Source organism: Camelina sativa, chromosome 2 (assembly GCF_000633955.1).
Source record: "Camelina sativa cultivar DH55 chromosome 2, Cs, whole genome shotgun sequence".
NCBI lineage: Eukaryota > Viridiplantae > Streptophyta > Magnoliopsida > Brassicales > Brassicaceae > Camelina > Camelina sativa.
The window spans coordinates 21478219-21498119 of NC_025686.1; the positions used below are offsets into that span (position 1 = coordinate 21478219).

Below are 19901 nucleotides of genomic sequence, written 5' to 3' on the forward strand. Positions count from 1 at the left end.
TATCTGACGAGTGTAGGATCTAATCACCGGCTCCGGTAACTTCCCGCCGGAGTTCTTGATCAAATCGTGAATACTCCCGCCGGAAACATACTCCATCTGGAGATTATACATCGACTTGTTGTCGTTCTCCGTCGTTACATTAGAGCCAATGTACTTGACTATGTAAGGAGAGCTCAACTTCGACAGAATCGACTCTTCTCTCTGCAAAAACTCCGATGAAGAAAACTCAGAGGATTTGACGGCGAAGAAGTCACCGGAGCTTTTGATTGCAAGTGAGACAGTAGCTGTTGAGCCTCGCCCTATGATTGGTCCTCTTATCCAGCTTTGTTCCTCCATTGGAACAGAGCAAGAAAATAAAAACAGAGGAGATAGAGAGAGAAATGAACTAGTAGTAGAGAAAGAGAGAGATAGAGAGAGGTTTAAAATGTTAAAGCAAAGACTAAGTGATGTGATTATTTATATAGAAACAGAAACTCACACAAAGTATATGTGTTGTTGGTGTGTGACTGTGTGTATGTAAATATTGTAATATGACTTTGGCATGGGGTTTAGGTGCCTTAATACAAAGTCTGAACAGAGATGACATTCTTTTTTTAGGTTTTATTCTAATCTCTTTTTTTTTTTTTTGCTTATCCTCCAATTATTAAGCACCAAAACTTTACCTTATCTTCCACTTTTTTTAATTATAGATGATTGCTTTCTATAGATCTAATACAGCCGTTTAAGTTCCAATTTCAAAATGCGAGTCGTTAAAAAAAGAAAGAAGAATAAAAGAATATGACTTGAGTGAGTTGATCATTGGTAAGTTCTCTCTTCCATTTTAAAAAATTTAACAACCATGACTTAATCATGATCTTGAATATATTAGGATGAAATAATATTGGTTAGATCTAAACCACAGATTTATCCATAAGAAACTAATAAATAATTAGCATCATACAAACGAATCTTTAAATTTTCAATCCATTTTATAAATATTGGGAAGAAGATCAAATTAATGGAAGTAAAATATTCATTAGTGATTTGATTATGTTCACGTCAAAGAAAAGTAGTTAACGCAGAAATGTTAAACTGTTTTTGGTTTGGTAGATTGGCACATAATTGAAGCAGAAAAGTACAAAATGTAAAAAATATTTTTGATATGGATAATTGCCCATGCATCAAAGTTTCAATCAATTATTATCCATTAGATATACCATTCTATAAACATAATGTTTTACTTATGAAAAGTTTGTGATAAGAACTTATGATTGATAAGTTTGATAAATATGGTATTACCAAAAACCACAACATTCTTATCCAAGATACGTGACTAATGCATATACTCTTGTTTTAAATAATTTTGTGTGCGTGTCAATTACTAGTATCATTGTTCTTCTAATTTATTTAGTATCTAACAAAACCAAAGAAACAAATATCCCAAATTTATAATGTAGTATCCTAGTATAATACTTGTTACAATCAATGTATTATGACATTGGTAGATGAAAAAAAACACACAAAAATTTGGTAGAGAGAGAGATCTTTACTTTTTTTGTGACCCTTTAAAAATTTAATTTCTCAAACATTTTGTGTGGCAGAGCCAATTTGGGATGTGTATTGTGTGAATCTAACACGTGGCGAAAGAAGATTGGAAGATGACAGCTTTGACGGCATGACGCCAGAGTGGACGGCGCCGTAACTTCGATCCACCAATCAGGGCACACACACAACAAAAGCGTAACGAGATTTAACAAATTTTTTTTTTTTTTTAAAACACAAGTTACATAATCCGGCCACGTGGCCGAATCACAAGCTAAGTGCGGGATTAGCGTGGGGAATAATTTATGATTAAAAGAAAATTTAATTTACAAAATATTTGCTGAGGCGATTATCCATCTCTCAATTTCTACTGATTTTTTATACCTAATAATAAAAATTGAAACTCGAAAATAAAGTTTTAAGGAACTACTATTGTAAATTAAATAATTACACTTCTTATTTCTTCAGCTGTAAAGTTAACAATTACACTTCGACTACTAACAAAATTAGTTGAAATCAACTTTTTCTTCATTAAATTGACTGTTCTACACTTCTACATATCATAATTTATTCTTTGATTGGCTTGTATCAACCGTTCCGTTGTAATTCATTTTAGAATATATAAAGGTTTTATAATTGCTGCTGTAAAGTTTAAACGTTGCATGGCAATAACAGTGTGAAAGCACTGAAACGTGAAATGTGGAGCTTTATTATTATGTGAAATGGACCAAATGGTCTTTTATCTTTATTACGAATGCAAGCTTGGGGTTATGTACAAGAAGATTCTATTAGATAAAGGTTTTTTTATAAAAGAAAGAAGAAGGTGTTGGGAAAATTTATTCGAATCTCTACTTTAATTTGCTTAGAGAATACAGTTGGATTCAGATCGTTCTTGTTATTTTAAATTCTAGATTATATATTAAGTATATGAATCTAGCTTCTAGAGATCTTTTTTAATAGAGATAATTGGGAATCAATTTTTGTTTTTTTGGGTTTAGGGTGATGGACGGGCTAAAACAAAACGCGGCTTCATACATGTGATTGGGATCTAAAGGCAAAAAAGGTTTTGAAAGCGTGAAGTGAAAAAGTTAACAAGTAAAATCACGCTATGTTATAATAATCATAATAATACCGTTTTTTTAGTGTAAGGGTTTCTTGAACAGAGACGTTTGTTCTTCTTCCACTTTTATTATTAGTTTGGTACATGTTTTTTCCGTTGCAAGTTTTTTGGAAACGTAAAAAAGACGAATAGAGAGATTTCAAAGTTTTAGGAGTTTTGCAAATGCTGTTACGTCCGTAGCAACTTTTTAGTTTCACATTCAAATGGTAATGTAAGTATATAATAAGAGTGGTTTCTTTGATTTTCCAGAGTGATTTCGTGACCCCTTTTTTTCTCTTTAACATAAACAAAAACTAGTTATCCGACTTTGAAAACATGGATTAGTTTGCAAAATAGTATGTCGAAAATACATAAAATTAAGTTTTCCAACTCTTCTCGTGGGCACGGGCTTGCTTGTCAGCATCGGGTTTTATGAATGACCTCTATGCTTTTCAGATGCTCACCGACCATTTCCCCTAAAAACCGAACCAACCCGTTAATCGATCGGACTATATCTTTGACATTGTCAACTTAGTAGACACCGAAATGGAACTATCAGGTCTTTAAGAGTCGTTCAGTTAAAAAGATACTTACAAGGTATCAGCTAACATGGCACGGATTTTGGCTCTTAGCTCATCCGAAACTTGAGTTGGTTCGTTTTGTGGGTACGGGAAGTTATCTTCAGGGGCAGCTTTAAGATCAGACTGATCTGACTTTGAAATAGTCTCCTCTTCCACTGTTTTCTCGTTTTTCTTTATACGTTTACTAGACTTGTGTCGATGACCATGCTCAACGTCTGAAGAGTCCTCGTGCTTGCGTCTACTTGACCTGTGTCGGTGACGATGATGTTCATCATCAGATGAATCACGATGCTTATCATGCTTCCTGGATCTGTGATGATGGCTGCTACGCTTGTCCTTGGAATAATCAACATGTTTGCTATGTTTACTAGATCTGTGTCGGTGCTCACCCTCGTTATCAGAAGAATCATACACCTCATGCCTATCTGAAGATTTGCTGCGTCTGTGTCTATGACGTGAACGACTGTGATACTCATCGTCCGAGGAACTCTCATGCTTGTGCTTGTCCCGAGAATGTCTGTCCTTGGAAGAGTATCGTGTCTTCTTATGTTTATGCCGTTTTCTACTAGATGAATGCTTCTTATCGGTCCTGGTTTCTTCTGTAGCTTCATCCATGCTGCTCTCTTCCTCTTCTTCTTCTCCTTGTTCCATCTTAATATCTCCATCTCTCTGTGATCTCGAGCGGTAATTCCTCTTTGATCGTCTTTCACAGTTACCATCATCTGCTAATTTTGTCTCAGCTACAGATGGAATTGAGCTACCTTCTCTTTCTTTGGCAGCTTTATCACCTAATCCAGAAATCCCGCAGTCCAACAGTTTGAGCGATACACTTTGCGACGGTTCAGCTTGTTGCACTGGCTGAGCTTCGGGTTTTAACATGGCCACAAACATTTTTGCACGTTTCAATCTTTCTGCCTTCAACTTCTGCTCCTTAGACAAGGCTTCAGAAGAATCAGCTTCACTAGCAACAGTTGAGCCAGAGATCAACTGACCTGTAGATTTCGTCAAATCAGGGGGGGACTTAGATGAAGGGTAACTTCCATCATTTCCGGGGCTCTGAGAAGTCTCATCCATGGGTTTGCCTGATAGAATCCCCAGCTGGGGATTCCTTATGCCTCTTCTAGCCGCTTGAAGAATAGCAGCAGCAGTATTCGCATCAACATTCACCCTCATCTGTGGTTGGACAGGCTTGAATGGTTCGTTGTGCAACTCGACCTTTGGTTTGTCACTAACCATTTTTGGTTTCTCTTTCTTGGCAGAATCATCTGATAAAACACTCCCAAACGCATGTTTGCCATCTTTTACAGCATCGTCCATCCTCTTTTGCTTCACGTCTTCCTCTCTGGTAATGACGCCTTTGTCGCATGATTTCAACTGCAAATGAAATCAACCAACGTGTTACAATATTAATGATAAAAGCACATGAAAACACACTAAATTCGTAGCAGTTGAAAATAAAATTACCTCTTCGGCTTCTTGGAGAACCTTCCGATAATATCCATGATATAAGCTAGCTGGACGTAAGAATGGAAACATCCCGTATTTCACATCCTGCGCAACAAGAGTCGCCTCTAGTTCTTTCCCGTTCTTTTGGATGAAGTCTACTATCTTATCAATCGCTCTTTTCATCTCCGTAGTCGGCTCCACAATCTGCAGTTCAGGCTTGGGTGGAGCCAGCATTGCAGAAGATTGCGACTTATCATACGTCAAAAACACTTTGGTAGCATTATCTTCTGCATTGATCTGCTTCCTCTCTACAACATCTACTGCACTGACAGAAGGATTTTTTTTTATGAAAGATGCCTTATCATTCAACGGTAGAGAATGCTTAGAGGCTGCATCTCTCTCTGTGGCAATCTTTGCAGCTCCTTTCAACCCTTCAGGTCCATTGGAATCAGCTACCTTAACACCATCATCTACTTTGGCAGACTCGTTTGTTTTAGAGTCATTTGCAGACTCTTCGTTAGCATCTTCATCTTCTACAGTCCCATAAACTGAACCAAGCAATGACAAAGCTCCACCGTCCTTCTCACTTTCGTTCTTTTTCTCTTCTACAGATGACTTTTCTGTCAAAAGCTCTTGATGATTAACAAGAAACCTGAAGTAAGGATGAAGATGGTGGTCTGGCATCAAGAACCCAAATGTTGGGTTGCCTCCTTGTTTGACTCTCAAGACGATTTCAGATTGCCCACCATGCTTGCTTACAAAGCTTGAAGTTTTTGTGATGATCTGATGTAATTTCTCAGTTGGAGGCTGAAAAAAGGAAAAGAAAAATGTACAAGAAAAACAATTAGTAATGTGAAAAATGATGAATGAACCTTTGGCAACTCACAGGTATATGCATATTAAAATCTCACATAAGTATCGAGAACCATAAATTGCAAATATCAGAACTGTATAGATATGCATCATCTGATGTGCACTCAGTTTTTAGGTTCTTGGTAAGTCATGAATTTCTATCATCTTAATCCCACCTGCACTGCCCCTTGTCACGGCAGCGAAAGGAAACAAGGTGCATGTGAATGACAACCTTAGACAACTCCATCTCTTCCCCGAGCATCTGAAACTTAGACATGGTAGTCCTTAGAATAACATATGCACCTTTCAGATGTTTACGTGGCCAATATCAGTTAAGTACCAAATGAGTGAGCAAAACCGGCATATTGCTAAGGGGAACAATCTGATAAAGCAGTAACTTACCAGGTTTTGAAGTAAATAATCAGGCAAGGGGAAAGGCGGGTGAAATCCAGATTCCGTATCAGCATTTTTCTGGTCATTGAAATCACTGGAGCTTCCATATGAAAAGGGGACAGCACGATAACCATCGGCATTTGCATTTGCTGATTCGTCATTCATATCTGGGGTACAAAGTGAAATAAATACGATAAATTTTCTGGATAATAATTTGAGAGTAAAGAAAAAAGCGAACCTAAAAAATTAAAATACTCTGGAAGAATAAGTACTCCCTAAACCAGTGTTCTTCTTAGTTTCATGTTTTTTCTTTTCAACACCATAACTCCGTGCAACAATTTGATTGCGATAATCAGAAGAAACAGAAAACATTTGCAACATAAGACTTCGATAGGAGACCTAGCAAGCATCGACCATGGAGTACAGAGATAAGCATACAAAATGATTTCCAAATAAATACCCTCTAACATGATCTACAAGATTCTCATGGGATCAGGCGATGGCGATACTCTCATATTTTTAGAAATACATAATCCAACTCGCACAAAAAATATGGACCTCACTGTAAAACTAGATAGAGCCATTCTCCACTTTAGCTTATATACGCGCACACATGTACATACTGAATTACAATAATAAATGACTACTGAATGTTTCAATAACAAATCTCGAAAGAAGGCACACAAATCTAGATTCGACCTGTAAATTTTAGTTATCATTCTCTAGAACATAGCTAGTTCGAGTTTCCCAGCCAACTCAATAAACTAAAGATATATCCAGATATCTACGAAGTTCCTCATCCTTACCATCTTCATCATCCGACGGAGATGGAGATTCCGCCGGTAAATCGAGGTAACGCTCGCGATCGAGCTCCGATTCCAAGTCAGGATCATCTGAAATCGGACGACGGCGCTTGATACGTGGAGGAGGAAGAGAAGAGAGGAGGTGACGGACATCGTAGCGGTCAATAAAGAGGCTGTTCCAGTCAACGAGCGCCGTCGGGGAGTTGACAAACGTTGCCATCGAATCGTCGTCGAAGAAAAGAGCGTGACGACCAACGATCTCTAGTTCCATTGTGCGATTCTTCTTCCAAAGCAATGGAGATTTGGGGGAAGAGCCAAGGGTTTAGGGTCTGTGTATATTTGGGAATTGGATGTTTCAAATTCGTGATTGACCCTATAGATTTGTGATGACTTCAATTAGATAGAGAGATCTGAGGTCGATAGAAAACGACATCGTATATCGACGAGTTGGTTGCCGTTTTTGAATGAAGAAAACGACGTGCATTGTGCCCTTTTATTTGTTTTGCCTTTTCGTCCTCATAGTAATAAAAGTTTATATATTTACCCCCATAATCTTAACTTTTAAATTTAAAACCACCCAAACCTTGAGTGAATTTTTGTTGTGTTAATTACACATCTTGTTCTTAATATGTTGCGACTTGCGACATTAAAATCTCTATTCTAAGAGTGTGTAGGATTTGTTCATTCGACTCTGCTTATTTGGAACCAACTTGTGATTTTGTTCTCATGAACTATAAAACCTTCTATGATCGATTATGTAGAGTAATAATAGTATAATACCTTCCTCCTTCGTTGGAGTCTTAATGGCTTGAAAGCAATTGTTGATGAGGGAAGAAGAAGGTATCAGTTGGATACTAGAACAAAACATCAAACATGTGACAAGCTATAACTATTAACATGAGTCTTAAACCAATGGGACACGAACATTTTGGTCACTTACGATAGATTTTGGAGATTTTACACTTATGAAGTGGTGTATTCTAGAAATACACCTCTTTATGTTAATTATACTAAACCTAATTAATATTAAACTAGTGAAATCTCTTGGAAATTAACAAACCAAGAAAAAAGAGAATAACCAAATCTCTAGTTTGAACTTTGAACAACTTAATATGGCACATTGTTTACACGAGTTATTTCGGAAAAAAATAATAATGAATTAGTGTGTATTATAAATAAATAAATCAATAGATATCAAAATGATTAATGTAAAAAGGAGTTTGCGCGTGGCTTAATAGTTAATGCAACAGAAAGATATCGTAGAGAAACAATAGATTATACATATCGTGTATAGGTCGGAAGATGACCAATCGGCAACAAGGGAATGGTGTTTGACTTTTGTGACGTAAAGTTTGTACATTGTTTAACAAATTGGAGTAGAGAGTTGACCTCGCTTCATAGCTAGCTAGCTAGCTAGCTTTCTTGAACTATAAACAAACAAACAAACAACGAATCTAATATTTGTGCCTTCTGGAAGTCTTTGACCGGTTTATTCAACATTTTCCTTCGATCGTTCGATGTATAGACGATTTCATATACTGGTTCACCGATGGCCGGTTTGCATATTTATATTAGTATAAGCCACTATATGGAAATATTCAAAGTTCAGTGTGATAATAAAGATAACTAATGTTTCAGAAACTGAATCTGGATTGTAAATTTATGCAAAAGCATAAAGTTAACAAACCAAGTTGTATTAGTTTAAATGGTCATCATCGTAAGTAAGGGACATCATGGATCGTATTCCACTATGCATATGTTTGTATATTAGAAATCATGGACTTCCTACTCAAAATCAGCTCATCATATGGAAATATCAATACAGAGCGGATCAATTATTCTAATGATTAAAAACAAAAGAATTAATGAAGGTCCATGGAGAAGAGAATTGAGCATGAGTGAAGAATGAAAAATAATGTGAATTAATGACAGTGTTATGTTACTCCACTTTAATGACTCGTATCGTATCGGACATAGATTATATACTTGTAAATATGCGATATACAAATCAGTTTACACTTGACCATTTTCAATTATCTAGCTAGTAGTTTCTAATAGTTTGTTCATTGCATTTCAAAAGTGGAACTCTGCCCAATTATGTTTAAGTTTTTTTTTTTGGGCCTAGTAACACAATCCTGCAGAGACTAATCTAAATTTTGATTTAAGATCTTTTATTTGATTGAAATATATTCGTGCCTCGTATCATATCTGTACTTTGTTACACATTAAATCGATGATCACCCATTAAATTTACTCGCTGTCGAGTGGTATGAAGTATGAACAGAAGGCTTGGCTCGCTCATCTTTCTAAAATTTAAAGTATTAATTTATAAGTTTCTAATTTACATAATCGTTTGAATATTTTATTGTTACAAATATCAATGTAAGAATTGTGGCCTTTCATTTTATTAAATCATATAAGTGTGGTTGATTGGGGCGTATGAGGGTCCGAATGTTAGAATTCAAGTTAAAGCAAGTGTCTATTAGTGGATGTATAGCTTCAAGTTGCTTCATTTGGAAATATAAATTAGTGGTTCGTGGTTTTCACGACAAATGAAATCAACAAGTAAATTTTGTTTTTAAATATTAAACAAACAAAACTGTAATATAAAATATGGACGCCTTTGCTTCTCCTTGCATCTCGCCTGAATCGTCTCGGACCGGCCCATGAGGGCTAGGCGATGGATTCATTCAGTCATGGTTCGTCACGCGTACGCAAATTTAATTTTACCCATCCCTTTCTATTTTTGTATGTTGACATCATAATTTGCAGTTCTTTTTTAACTAACTTGATTACATTCTATGATAAGAATATTCTAATTAAACCCTCTATAAGTGTAAAAACATTCTGATCAACAAAGTAAATTACGGAAATTAGCGTCGATAACCGATAATGAATTCAAATGTTCACCACAAGTAACATATTACAAATGCTACATTATTGTACGAGAGGAAGTCTAAAACTACTATATATTGATTTTTCTTTTGAATTAATATGTTTTAATTACGTAGAACACATTAGTTTTTTTTACTCTCTATGTTATAATCGCGTGTATACACCCCCAACGTAAGCAAATAAGCATGTGCATGTACATGCGCATAAAAAATAATTTATTACTGAAATGAGAAGAAAAAAAACGCCTCTCCCCAAGAAAAAATCGATCGCTTGAAACCTTACTTAACCTTTTTCACCACATTTCACGCGTCAACTCGTCTCGATCACAACTATAAACTCTAAGTCCACCCTCTCCTCAATTCTTCACAACTCAACCTCTCTCTCTCCCCAAATCTCTTCCTCTGTCTCTACATTCACATAAACGATAAAAGAAGAAGAAGAAGAAGAAAAAGGAGGAGACAAAAAAACAAAAGAAGAACAATCTCTCTCGCTCTAACTCACAAACACATTCATAGATCAAGAGAAATGGCCCACTTCATGAAGCTACTCGTGACAATTGCATTGACAACCGTTGTCACAATCGCCATCATCACCACCAAAACTACCACCACCACGACCGCAACATTTGCTCTCGAAGACCCTTTCAAGGATCTTACACCGCCAGGAGCGGTTAAGATCAGACCGAGTCGTTTCTTGGCAGAGAAAGTCGACCAGGGTCAAGGACCAAAAGCTCGTAACCCAAACGCAGCTGATCATTGCCACAAGGACAATGAAATCTGCAGCAGCAGCTATTACAGCACCGGAGCAAACGCTACAATGGCTTGTTGCAACAACAAGTGTATGGATTTATCAACCGACGACAAAAACTGCGGTGCGTGTAAGGCCAAATGTAAGTTCGGACAAACGTGTTGTCGCGGTCAGTGCGTTTACGTGGCTTACGATAAACGCCATTGCGGTGAGTGTAACCATCGTTGCAATGACGGCGAGTTCTGCGTCTACGGTCTCTGTAACTACGCGTGATGAATCAAATCATTCACTCACGCCAAAACGTAAAAAAAAAAAAAAAAAAATTTAAGTAAAATTATACGGATGATTTATTTACATGGACGCTGATTAAAGAAAGGTCGGTCCAATTAATTATTTACTTAATAATTAATTAAAGTATTGTGTGTGTGTATTTTTGGATTCCCATAATGTTTTGAGGGGTATATAAAGGAGATTATTTTTTCTATTTCTAATGTCTACGAATAAAGTGGAACATCCTCGTTCCAATACTACTGCTGTTTTATTAAGGTTTTATAAGAGTGTATAAATTACGCTCCATAATAATTTCGTGAACAATGTTTTTTATACGTATAATTCATAAAATAAAGTCTCTTTCCTCATAGCTGGTCCAAATATTTATTAGCAAAAATAGGTTCTAATTGGTATAATGCAAGAATACTCAATGGAACATAAAAGAACAAATATTTTACAAAATAACTTAAAGAATAAAGATAGAAGAATTTTTTTTTTTAATCCATTCCTCTGCTTTTCACTTAGGGTTTTCTTTAAATCATGAGTAGAATTGTATTCTAGAATTTAATTGTAATTAGTAAAATTTAACGGAATAACGATACAAAAATATATTATGTTTTCGAAACTCTCGTTTTTTAAAACATGACTTTAGTAACTTATCTTTTTTTTTTGTCATCTAATATTATAAAACATAAAAGAATATATTATGAATTACAACTTGAGCTGTTGGAAAATAAATAAAAAAGAAAGTAAGCCGGCAAACAACAAAAAGTTCCCGAATAGAGAACTAAATCAAAAAAAAATCTAAAATAGAGAACTAAAGCAAAAAAAAAAGACAAACCCTTAAATTAAGAATATAGGCAACATACAAAATCCTTACCCAACATACTAATCTCAAGATGCAAGAATAGCTCTTCTCCCGAACTACATGCAGATAAAATTTATCAAGGATGCCTAGACCAATCCAAATCTAACATCAACCACCTCCTATCATTAAAAAAATCGATCTTTATAAACAGAACCAAAATCTTTATAACCTGACAAGCAAGGACCTAAAACGCTTCCAAATGCGAGGACAAAGATATACTCTCTCTGTCTCACAAAGATTGATGTCTTGACAATTTCACACATATTAAGAAAAATTTTAGTTTTTATTTATAAATTAATTTATAATTATTTTTGGATAGAGAGAGAAAATATAAACCAATAACAATTCAAGATTTTAAATATTTTCAATGATTACTTTTTGAAGTTTACAAAACATCAATCTTTGTGGGACAAAAAAATATCCCAAAACATCAATCTTTGTGAGACAGAGGAAGTATCAAAACTTACCAAAAAAATGAAATTTATCTTGGAGCATATTAGGAAAAAAAAGAAGAAGTTATAATGTACTTTGAAATCGGGCACTATATTCCAATGGCGTACTTGTAAAAGTCATAGGTTGACTTATCTGGACCAACTCCCCATGGATAGCAACCCAACGGGTCAAAAAGTAACAAATCGGGTCAAAGTAAAAAACCTCAAAGATGAGAGAGACATTGCGATAGAAGAGATCTAAAACCCGTGGACACTAACACATACATCATCTTCCTACACTCACAACAAAACCCACACGTCCAAATCACAACCTCAAATCTCTCTCTCTCTCCCTCTCACATACACACACATAAAAAACACATGAATCTAGCAGTCTATTCTGGTTTAACTCATCTACCATCTTAAATAAAATCTGAAAGAGTGATTGAAACCCAAATCGAAAAATCTTCCCTTTTTTTTTCTTTTTGTTCCTTCTCCGGCGAATCTCCGGGGAAATCGATTTCGTTAATCACGGCTATACACGGGATAAAGTCACGGCCTTTGAGCTTTCATGTCCAACGAAAGGGTTTTTTAATCGTTACTAATCCTTTGCCACACGGAGGACGTGGAGCTCTGCCGTCTGAAGGCGGCAGTCCTTCCGATCTCCTCTTCCTTGCCGGAGGCGGTTTCTTACATTCATTGCTAACCCTAAACCCTCTTTACCTTTTTCCTAATTAGTTCTTCTTAATCCTGTATAAATCTGTTACCTACGAGATTCGAAAATTTGTGAGAATGTTGTTGAAGATCAAAAGAGTTCCAACGGTTGTATCGAATTATCAGAAAGATGAGACGGTGGAGGAAGGTGGATGTGGTCGGAACTGCTTGAGCAAGTGTTGTATCGATGGTACATTTTTAGAGCTGGAACAATGCTTCTTTTGTTTTGAGAAATTTGAATTCATCGTTTGTTGAAAAAACAAAAGCACTGAGCTTTGTTTGTTTTTAGGGGCTACACTTCCTTTGTATACCTGCAAGAATCTTAATAAATCCATCGGAGAGAAGTCAGAAGCTCCGGGGAAATTCCTCGAGTCTCTTGTTCTTGGAGAGGTAATGGTTTTAGATACATGGTAAAAAGCTCTCAGTTTTGCCAACCAATTCGTTTATTGTTTGAGTAATGTATCTAATGTCTTATGTGTGTTTTCTAGTGGGAAGATCGTTTCCAAAGAGGACTTTTTCGCTATGATGTCACTGCCTGTGAAACCAAGGTACTATTGTCTCTTTGATATATGGTCGATTGGCTTACTTTTAGTGCCAGTTTTGTTGGACAAGTGTTAGTTTACATTGTTAATGTTTGCCTTAGATAAAACATCTAGTTTCACTTTCACATTGTTGATGTTTGCTTGAGCTGAACTGAAGAATCAAGTGTCTGTTTGACATTGTTGACGTTTGATGGGTTGCTGTAATATGTAGGTTATACCGGGGAAGTATGGTTTCATTGCGCAGCTAAACGAAGGTCGTCATCTCAAGAAGAGACCAACCGAGTTCCGTGTTGATAAAGTTCTTCAACCATTTGATGGAAACAAATTCAATTTCACTAAAGTTGGTCAAGAAGAGTTGCTTTTCCAGTTTGAAGCTAGCAATGATGACAATGATAGTGGAATCCAGTTATTTCCGAGTATACCTCTAGAAGCAGATGATTCTCCAAGCGTTGTTGCAATCAATGTAAGGAGTTGTTGCTTTTAGAAGTCGTTTCTTTTTTTGCTAATGTGAATTGTCTAACCATTGAACTCGAAATTCTTGTAAAACAGGTGAGTCCGATTGAGTATGGACATGTATTGCTGATTCCTCGTGTTCTTGATTGCTTGCCTCAGAGGATTGATCACAAAAGCCTTCTGCTTGCTCTTCAAATGGCTACTGAAGCCGCTAATCCGTATTTCCGACTTGGATACAACAGTTTAGGTGCCTTTGCTACCATCAACCACCTTCACTTTCAGGTAAACCGAATCATATGAATTGGTTCCTAACCACCCGGTTTTAAGGGTAATGCAAATAGTAGAATGGCTCAACCTTAGAGAGTTGTGATATTTATGGAGATTTTTTTTCTTGGAACAGGCTTACTATCTGGCAATGCAATTCCCGATCGAGAAAGCTTCTTCCTTGAAGATCACTAGCACCAATGATGGCGTCAAAATCTCAAAACTCTTGAATTACCCTGTGAGAGGTCTTCTCTTTGAAGGGGGAAACTCCATTAAAGATCTCTCTGATACTGTATCAGATGCATCAGTTTGTCTTCAGAACAACAACATTCCTTTCAATATTCTCATCTCTGATTCTGGAAGACAGATCTTCCTTCTCCCTCAGGTTAGATCTTCAAAACATTATTATAAGAAAAATACTCGATATTGTCTCTCAAAAGAATAGCTGTTTAAAGATTATATGATTTGCAGTGCTACGCAGAGAAACAAGCTTTAGGGGAAGTCTGCTCGGAGTTATTGGATACGCAAGTGAATCCAGCGGTTTGGGAGATGAGTGGACACATGGTGTTGAAAAGGAAAGATGACTACGAAGAAGCTTCAGAAGCGAAAGCATGGAGGTTACTAGCTGAAGTTTCTTTATCAGAAGAGAGATTCAAAGAAGTTAACACTATGATCTTTGAGGCAATCGGTTTAAGTAGTCATGAAGTAGCTGAAGAAGAAGAAGAAGAGCAGACTTCGATGAATAGTGGCTTCATAAGAGTGCATTGTCCTTCAGTGAAAGAAGAAGAGGCTTGTATCTAATTGTGTCGCTTTTTAACTAAAGCAAAAACAAAACTCTGTTCCTAAGTAATTTGCATAACTTGTGTTTGACATTTATGGTTTTGTTGGTTAATGATGTTTTAATTACTCTGTTCTTTTCTTATTGGCTTTGTTAAGCTTTGTTTATGACTCGTCATGATTATAGAATGCATTCGCTTCAACATACAATCACAAAATTACTCTTAAAGATTGACACAGAGAAGAAACAACAACCAAATTGCAAATTTACAATTAATCTAATTTATTAACCTTCTTCTTCAAACCCTCCAGACGAAGAAGAGGTTTCGTAACCCTTTGTTTTTTTTTTGGCTTTAATCAGATCGACACTTTGCCTCTGCCATCACCGGAGCTCTGAGACTTCATCAACAACTCCATATCTCTCATTCTCTCAAGCTTTTAGTTTTACTCGCGTAAGCGCTTCGTCACCTCTCTATCTGTCCCTCTCTCTCTAAATATATATGTATATACATTTGTCTGTCGTCTTCATTTCACTGATCTGGGTTCAACTTTTGCTTTAATTCATTCTTTAGATGTTTTCTAAAAGTTGTTTCCTTTTTCTCTGTGGCTCGTTTGATTTTAACGTAACCAATCATCTCGATTAATAAAGAAGCTAATTCTGTTTTCTGGGTTCTGTTGGGTTTAAAGCCGTCGTGGTTGTGCATCCATTTTATCGATTAAGGGACGCCTGGAACGTGTTCGATAAAATGCCAATTAGAAATTTGTACTTTACCACTACGTAGATTTTTATACGAAGTCAACTTTTTTTATTTCTGTGTGTAGCTTATAGGGTAATGATATCAGATCCTCGTTAAGCCAATTCTGTAATTTAAGATCATGGTAGTGATACAAAGTTTGGTATATGGGGCATTTCTGTAATCGTTTACATATGGACATTGCTTGGTTTATGAATCTTTTGATAAGCCTCAACAATGTTCATATATTTGCTTTGCTCATTTAGAGATTCATTGATTGCTTTAGAGGCTGGGTGGATCTAAGGATAACTGAAGAAGGAATGGTTTTTTTTGTTTGTTTGGTTTGTAGAGTTGCTGGACAATGAAGAAAGGATTGCACCCACAGATGCAGTGGATCTCTTATGTAACACAGAGTGGTAGATTGATGCACGTGATGATGACACGAATCCACCATGTTGGCAAAGTCTATCACTTTGGAGCTAAGCGTCAAATGGCTCAAAGCATTGGTCAGATTGCCAAGTTCAAGCGTAGGTTTAACGAGCAAGAGGCAGAAGCAGCCGAAGAGAACAACAACGAGCATCAGAAGAAGTAGCTGTAGTCCCAACTCTTTTATCCCCTTTCTATACCTTTCCTCAAAAACCAATCCGAAAAAGCTTTTAGACTATTCATTTACTTTAGCAACTATGAATCTTGTTTTGCTTCAAGTGATTCATTTTCACTCTTCTGAACCATCTCTGTTTCGTCAATAAAGAACCTATCTTGTTCCCTTTTTGCAATGGATGTTAATACATTGATATATCATCTATGAAGATTGAATATTTGTTTCATATAATTGAATCAGACTGATACAACGAACATAACATCTTCAAACTCACTATGTTTTAAACATGGATTTGAGTATCATCACATGATATAACTAAACAATACATCACATGACATAACTAAACAATACATGCTTATACTTCAGACATTTTGAGCTATGGATTTTACCATGGAGCAAAAAAAGTTTCCCCCTAATAGGTGGGGAAGTTGGGGTTGACATCGGCTGCCCAAGCTTCCAGTCCTCCGATTATATCCTTAGCTGAACTGAAACCCGAATCACGAAGATACTGAACAGCTCTCTGTGAATCATTCCCACGTCTGCAAACAACGTAGACACTAGGATTTGTGCAAGATCCAGTGTTAACATGACCATCTTCCTTTTCTTTAAGAGCTGAAGTAAGCTCGTTTAACCGAGCCTCTAAGTTTGCAAGAGGGATGTTGAGTGATTCCGGGAGAGAGACAATCTTATAGTGATGAGAAGGTCGAACATCGAGAAGAATATGGCGTTCCTTCTTTTGAAGGATTTCTTTGAAATCTTTGCTGCTAATTCTTGATTCTGCAGGAAGCAGGTTCAACGGGCCCTGTGATCAAAACCGATGCAGGTAAACTTTCTAAATGAGACTGTTGCTGAAAACATCTATTGGATTCGAGATAAGGGGAAAAACAGAGAATAATACCGCAAATAAAGGAAATTGGGTGAAGTCCTCATAGTCAAAATCTTTGAACTTTTGCTTGTCAAAAGATGAATTGTCTCCACAAACTGTGCACTGGGAGGACCTGCCTCTGATCTTGACCTAAGCAAATACTATTCAATCAGTTTATGCAGATGGAAACCCAAGTGAGGGTACTGATAAACAAGAAAGGGAATCAGTAAACTTTACAATGCGGATCCTTGCTGATAATGCATCAAAAAGAAGCATCCGTTCAGTGAGTGGGTCGCCAACCATGCTCGCGAGTTTAATTGTCTCTAACGCTTGTAAACAACCGATAACACCCGGAACTGAGAAAAAAACAAAATGGAAAAGATCATTCAAAAGATGAAGCAATTGGAAGAGATTTGCTTGCAATAGAAAAGAAAAAAAAACCGTACCTACTCCAAGAACTCCACTATCAGAACATCTTTGGCACGCTGTGGAAGGTGGAGGAGTGGGAAAAAGACACCGGTAGCACGGGCCTCCGTTATGATTATAAACAGTAAGCTTGAATACAAAAATAACAGTTAAGTGTTTAATGTGTGGCTTAACATCTATAAGGAGAAACACAATATAATAACGTCGATTGTCATATCACATACCTGCCCGTCCATCCCAAGTGCAGCACCTGACACCAAAGGCTGAATACAATATACAAAGGTTCAGTCAATACCGGCATCTATATAACTGGCAACGAATAAACATGGCCATCATTATGGATGGTAGTTTCTACTCAAAGTATAAACAGAGTTCAGAAGATGATTCACCTTCCCTAGCAGGACACAACAATCGCTGATCATGTAACGACTTGGAGGATTATCGGTCGCATCTACTATGATATCATATCTAATTTATGCTGTTATGGAAACAACAACCATTCAATGATTTACTTTGATGACACTAACAGAAATGCATAAAGATGAGACATTTTAACAAAACATATCTAAGGATACTGGCTGAGGATTTCCAAAGCATTGGATGTGCGAAGAGCTTCCACATATTCATCAATTTGGATCGTCGAATTTATTCTGAAAATAAAGGACAAAGGAACTTTTCATTAGACTAAAAGAGAAGAGGTGTCCATAAATTCCTACAGGGAGTTTGACTTACGAGCGACAAGCAGCAGCAGCAGATTTCACTTTGGGATCACCAATGAATGCTTCTGTGTGTATAATCTGGATAATAAACATAATCAAAAGAGAGTTAAATCAGCCTAAAGTAGTATCTTTGGTTCAGCCCCCAACCACATACAGTNAAGGAAAGATGACTACGAAGAAGCTTCAGAAGCGAAAGCATGGAGGTTACTAGCTGAAGTTTCTTTATCAGAAGAGAGATTCAAAGAAGTTAACACTATGATCTTTGAGGCAATCGGTTTAAGTAGTCATGAAGTAGCTGAAGAAGAAGAAGAAGAGCAGACTTCGATGAATAGTGGCTTCATAAGAGTGCATTGTCCTTCAGTGAAAGAAGAAGAGGCTTGTATCTAATTGTGTCGCTTTTTAACTAAAGCAAAAACAAAACTCTGTTCCTAAGTAATTTGCATAACTTGTGTTTGACATTTATGGTTTTGTTGGTTAATGATGTTTTAATTACTCTGTTCTTTTCTTATTGGCTTTGTTAAGCTTTGTTTATGACTCGTCATGATTATAGAATGCATTCGCTTCAACATACAATCACAAAATTACTCTTAAAGATTGACACAGAGAAGAAACAACAACCAAATTGCAAATTTACAATTAATCTAATTTATTAACCTTCTTCTTCAAACCCTCCAGACGAAGAAGAGGTTTCGTAACCCTTTGTTTTTTTTTTGGCTTTAATCAGATCGACACTTTGCCTCTGCCATCACCGGAGCTCTGAGACTTCATCAACAACTCCATATCTCTCATTCTCTCAAGCTTTTAGTTTTACTCGCGTAAGCGCTTCGTCACCTCTCTATCTGTCCCTCTCTCTCTAAATATATATGTATATACATTTGTCTGTCGTCTTCATTTCACTGATCTGGGTTCAACTTTTGCTTTAATTCATTCTTTAGATGTTTTCTAAAAGTTGTTTCCTTTTTCTCTGTGGCTCGTTTGATTTTAACGTAACCAATCATCTCGATTAATAAAGAAGCTAATTCTGTTTTCTGGGTTCTGTTGGGTTTAAAGCCGTCGTGGTTGTGCATCCATTTTATCGATTAAGGGACGCCTGGAACGTGTTCGATAAAATGCCAATTAGAAATTTGTACTTTACCACTACGTAGATTTTTATACGAAGTCAACTTTTTTTATTTCTGTGTGTAGCTTATAGGGTAATGATATCAGATCCTCGTTAAGCCAATTCTGTAATTTAAGATCATGGTAGTGATACAAAGTTTGGTATATGGGGCATTTCTGTAATCGTTTACATATGGACATTGCTTGGTTTATGAATCTTTTGATAAGCCTCAACAATGTTCATATATTTGCTTTGCTCATTTAGAGATTCATTGATTGCTTTAGAGGCTGGGTGGATCTAAGGATAACTGAAGAAGGAATGGTTTTTTTTGTTTGTTTGGTTTGTAGAGTTGCTGGACAATGAAGAAAGGATTGCACCCACAGATGCAGTGGATCTCTTATGTAACACAGAGTGGTAGATTGATGCACGTGATGATGACACGAATCCACCATGTTGGCAAAGTCTATCACTTTGGAGCTAAGCGTCAAATGGCTCAAAGCATTGGTCAGATTGCCAAGTTCAAGCGTAGGTTTAACGAGCAAGAGGCAGAAGCAGCCGAAGAGAACAACAACGAGCATCAGAAGAAGTAGCTGTAGTCCCAACTCTTTTATCCCCTTTCTATACCTTTCCTCAAAAACCAATCCGAAAAAGCTTTTAGACTATTCATTTACTTTAGCAACTATGAATCTTGTTTTGCTTCAAGTGATTCATTTTCACTCTTCTGAACCATCTCTGTTTCGTCAATAAAGAACCTATCTTGTTCCCTTTTTGCAATGGATGTTAATACATTGATATATCATC

The 19901-nt window shown here is 36.6% G+C and overlaps 7 protein-coding genes across 13 annotated transcripts in view; 4 read left to right on the top strand and 3 right to left on the bottom strand.

The window, feature by feature from the left end:
* Positions 1-336, bottom strand: part of LOC104755203 (serine/threonine-protein kinase BCK1/SLK1/SSP31-like) — an 8406-nt gene extending 8070 nt beyond the window's left edge. Inside the window, exon 1 of the mRNA XM_019231135.1 lies at positions 28-336. Coding sequence (XP_019086680.1) covers positions 28-336 — 309 coding nt within the window. The remainder of the gene's footprint in view (positions 1-27) is intronic.
* Positions 2939-7085, bottom strand: LOC104731381 (splicing factor, suppressor of white-apricot homolog). 6 transcript variants are annotated; one of them, XM_010450738.1, is made up of 5 exons: positions 6699-7085; positions 5902-6059; positions 4666-5454; positions 3215-4575; positions 2939-3096 (listed from the first exon to the last, which is right to left on the bottom strand). In XM_010450738.1, exons 1-5 carry the CDS (start codon positions 6964-6966, stop codon positions 3081-3083), a joined length of 2592 nt encoding a protein of 863 aa, XP_010449040.1. In that variant the 5' UTR covers positions 6967-7085; the 3' UTR covers positions 2939-3080. The 6 variants fall into 6 exon arrangements, with proteins under 6 accessions (XP_010449040.1, XP_019092001.1, XP_010449057.1 ...); XM_019236456.1 differs by lacking the exon at positions 6699-7085 and adding an exon at positions 5676-5761; XM_010450755.1 differs by lacking the exon at positions 6699-7085 and adding an exon at positions 5559-5761.
* LOC104731402 (stigma-specific STIG1-like protein 2) lies at positions 9974-10959 on the top strand. Its single transcript, XM_010450774.2, has one exon. It carries the CDS (start codon positions 10116-10118, stop codon positions 10608-10610), a length of 495 nt encoding a protein of 164 aa, XP_010449076.1. The 5' UTR covers positions 9974-10115; the 3' UTR covers positions 10611-10959.
* LOC104731426 (GDP-L-galactose phosphorylase 2) lies at positions 12156-18509 on the top strand. 2 transcript variants are annotated; one of them, XM_019236458.1, is made up of 8 exons: positions 12156-12810; positions 12910-13010; positions 13109-13168; positions 13374-13625; positions 13712-13897; positions 14016-14264; positions 14351-14459; positions 18168-18509. In XM_019236458.1, the coding sequence occupies exons 1-8, from the start codon at positions 12699-12701 to the stop codon at positions 18386-18388; spliced, it is 1290 nt and encodes a 429-aa protein (XP_019092003.1). In that variant the 5' UTR covers positions 12156-12698; the 3' UTR covers positions 18389-18509. The 2 variants fall into 2 exon arrangements, with proteins under 2 accessions (XP_019092003.1, XP_010449106.1); XM_010450804.2 differs by lacking the exon at positions 18168-18509 and having other exon boundaries at positions 12157-12810; positions 14351-14801.
* Positions 14988-16159, top strand: LOC104731416. The gene is made up of 2 exons (XM_010450793.2): positions 14988-15108; positions 15740-16159. The coding sequence occupies exon 2, from the start codon at positions 15752-15754 to the stop codon at positions 15980-15982; it is 231 nt and encodes a 76-aa protein (XP_010449095.1). The 5' UTR covers positions 14988-15108; positions 15740-15751; the 3' UTR covers positions 15983-16159.
* On the bottom strand, positions 16198-18127 carry LOC104731406 (adenylyltransferase and sulfurtransferase MOCS3-like). Its single transcript, XM_010450781.2, has 8 exons — positions 18015-18127; positions 17858-17932; positions 17672-17750; positions 17507-17545; positions 17303-17411; positions 17094-17212; positions 16890-17006; positions 16198-16793 (listed from the first exon to the last, which is right to left on the bottom strand). The coding sequence occupies exons 1-8, from the start codon at positions 18092-18094 to the stop codon at positions 16404-16406; spliced, it is 1008 nt and encodes a 335-aa protein (XP_010449083.1). The 5' UTR covers positions 18095-18127; the 3' UTR covers positions 16198-16403.
* On the top strand, positions 18687-19901 carry LOC104731435. The gene is made up of 2 exons (XM_010450815.2): positions 18687-18816; positions 19448-19901. Exon 2 carries the CDS (start codon positions 19460-19462, stop codon positions 19688-19690), a length of 231 nt encoding a protein of 76 aa, XP_010449117.1. The 5' UTR covers positions 18687-18816; positions 19448-19459; the 3' UTR covers positions 19691-19901.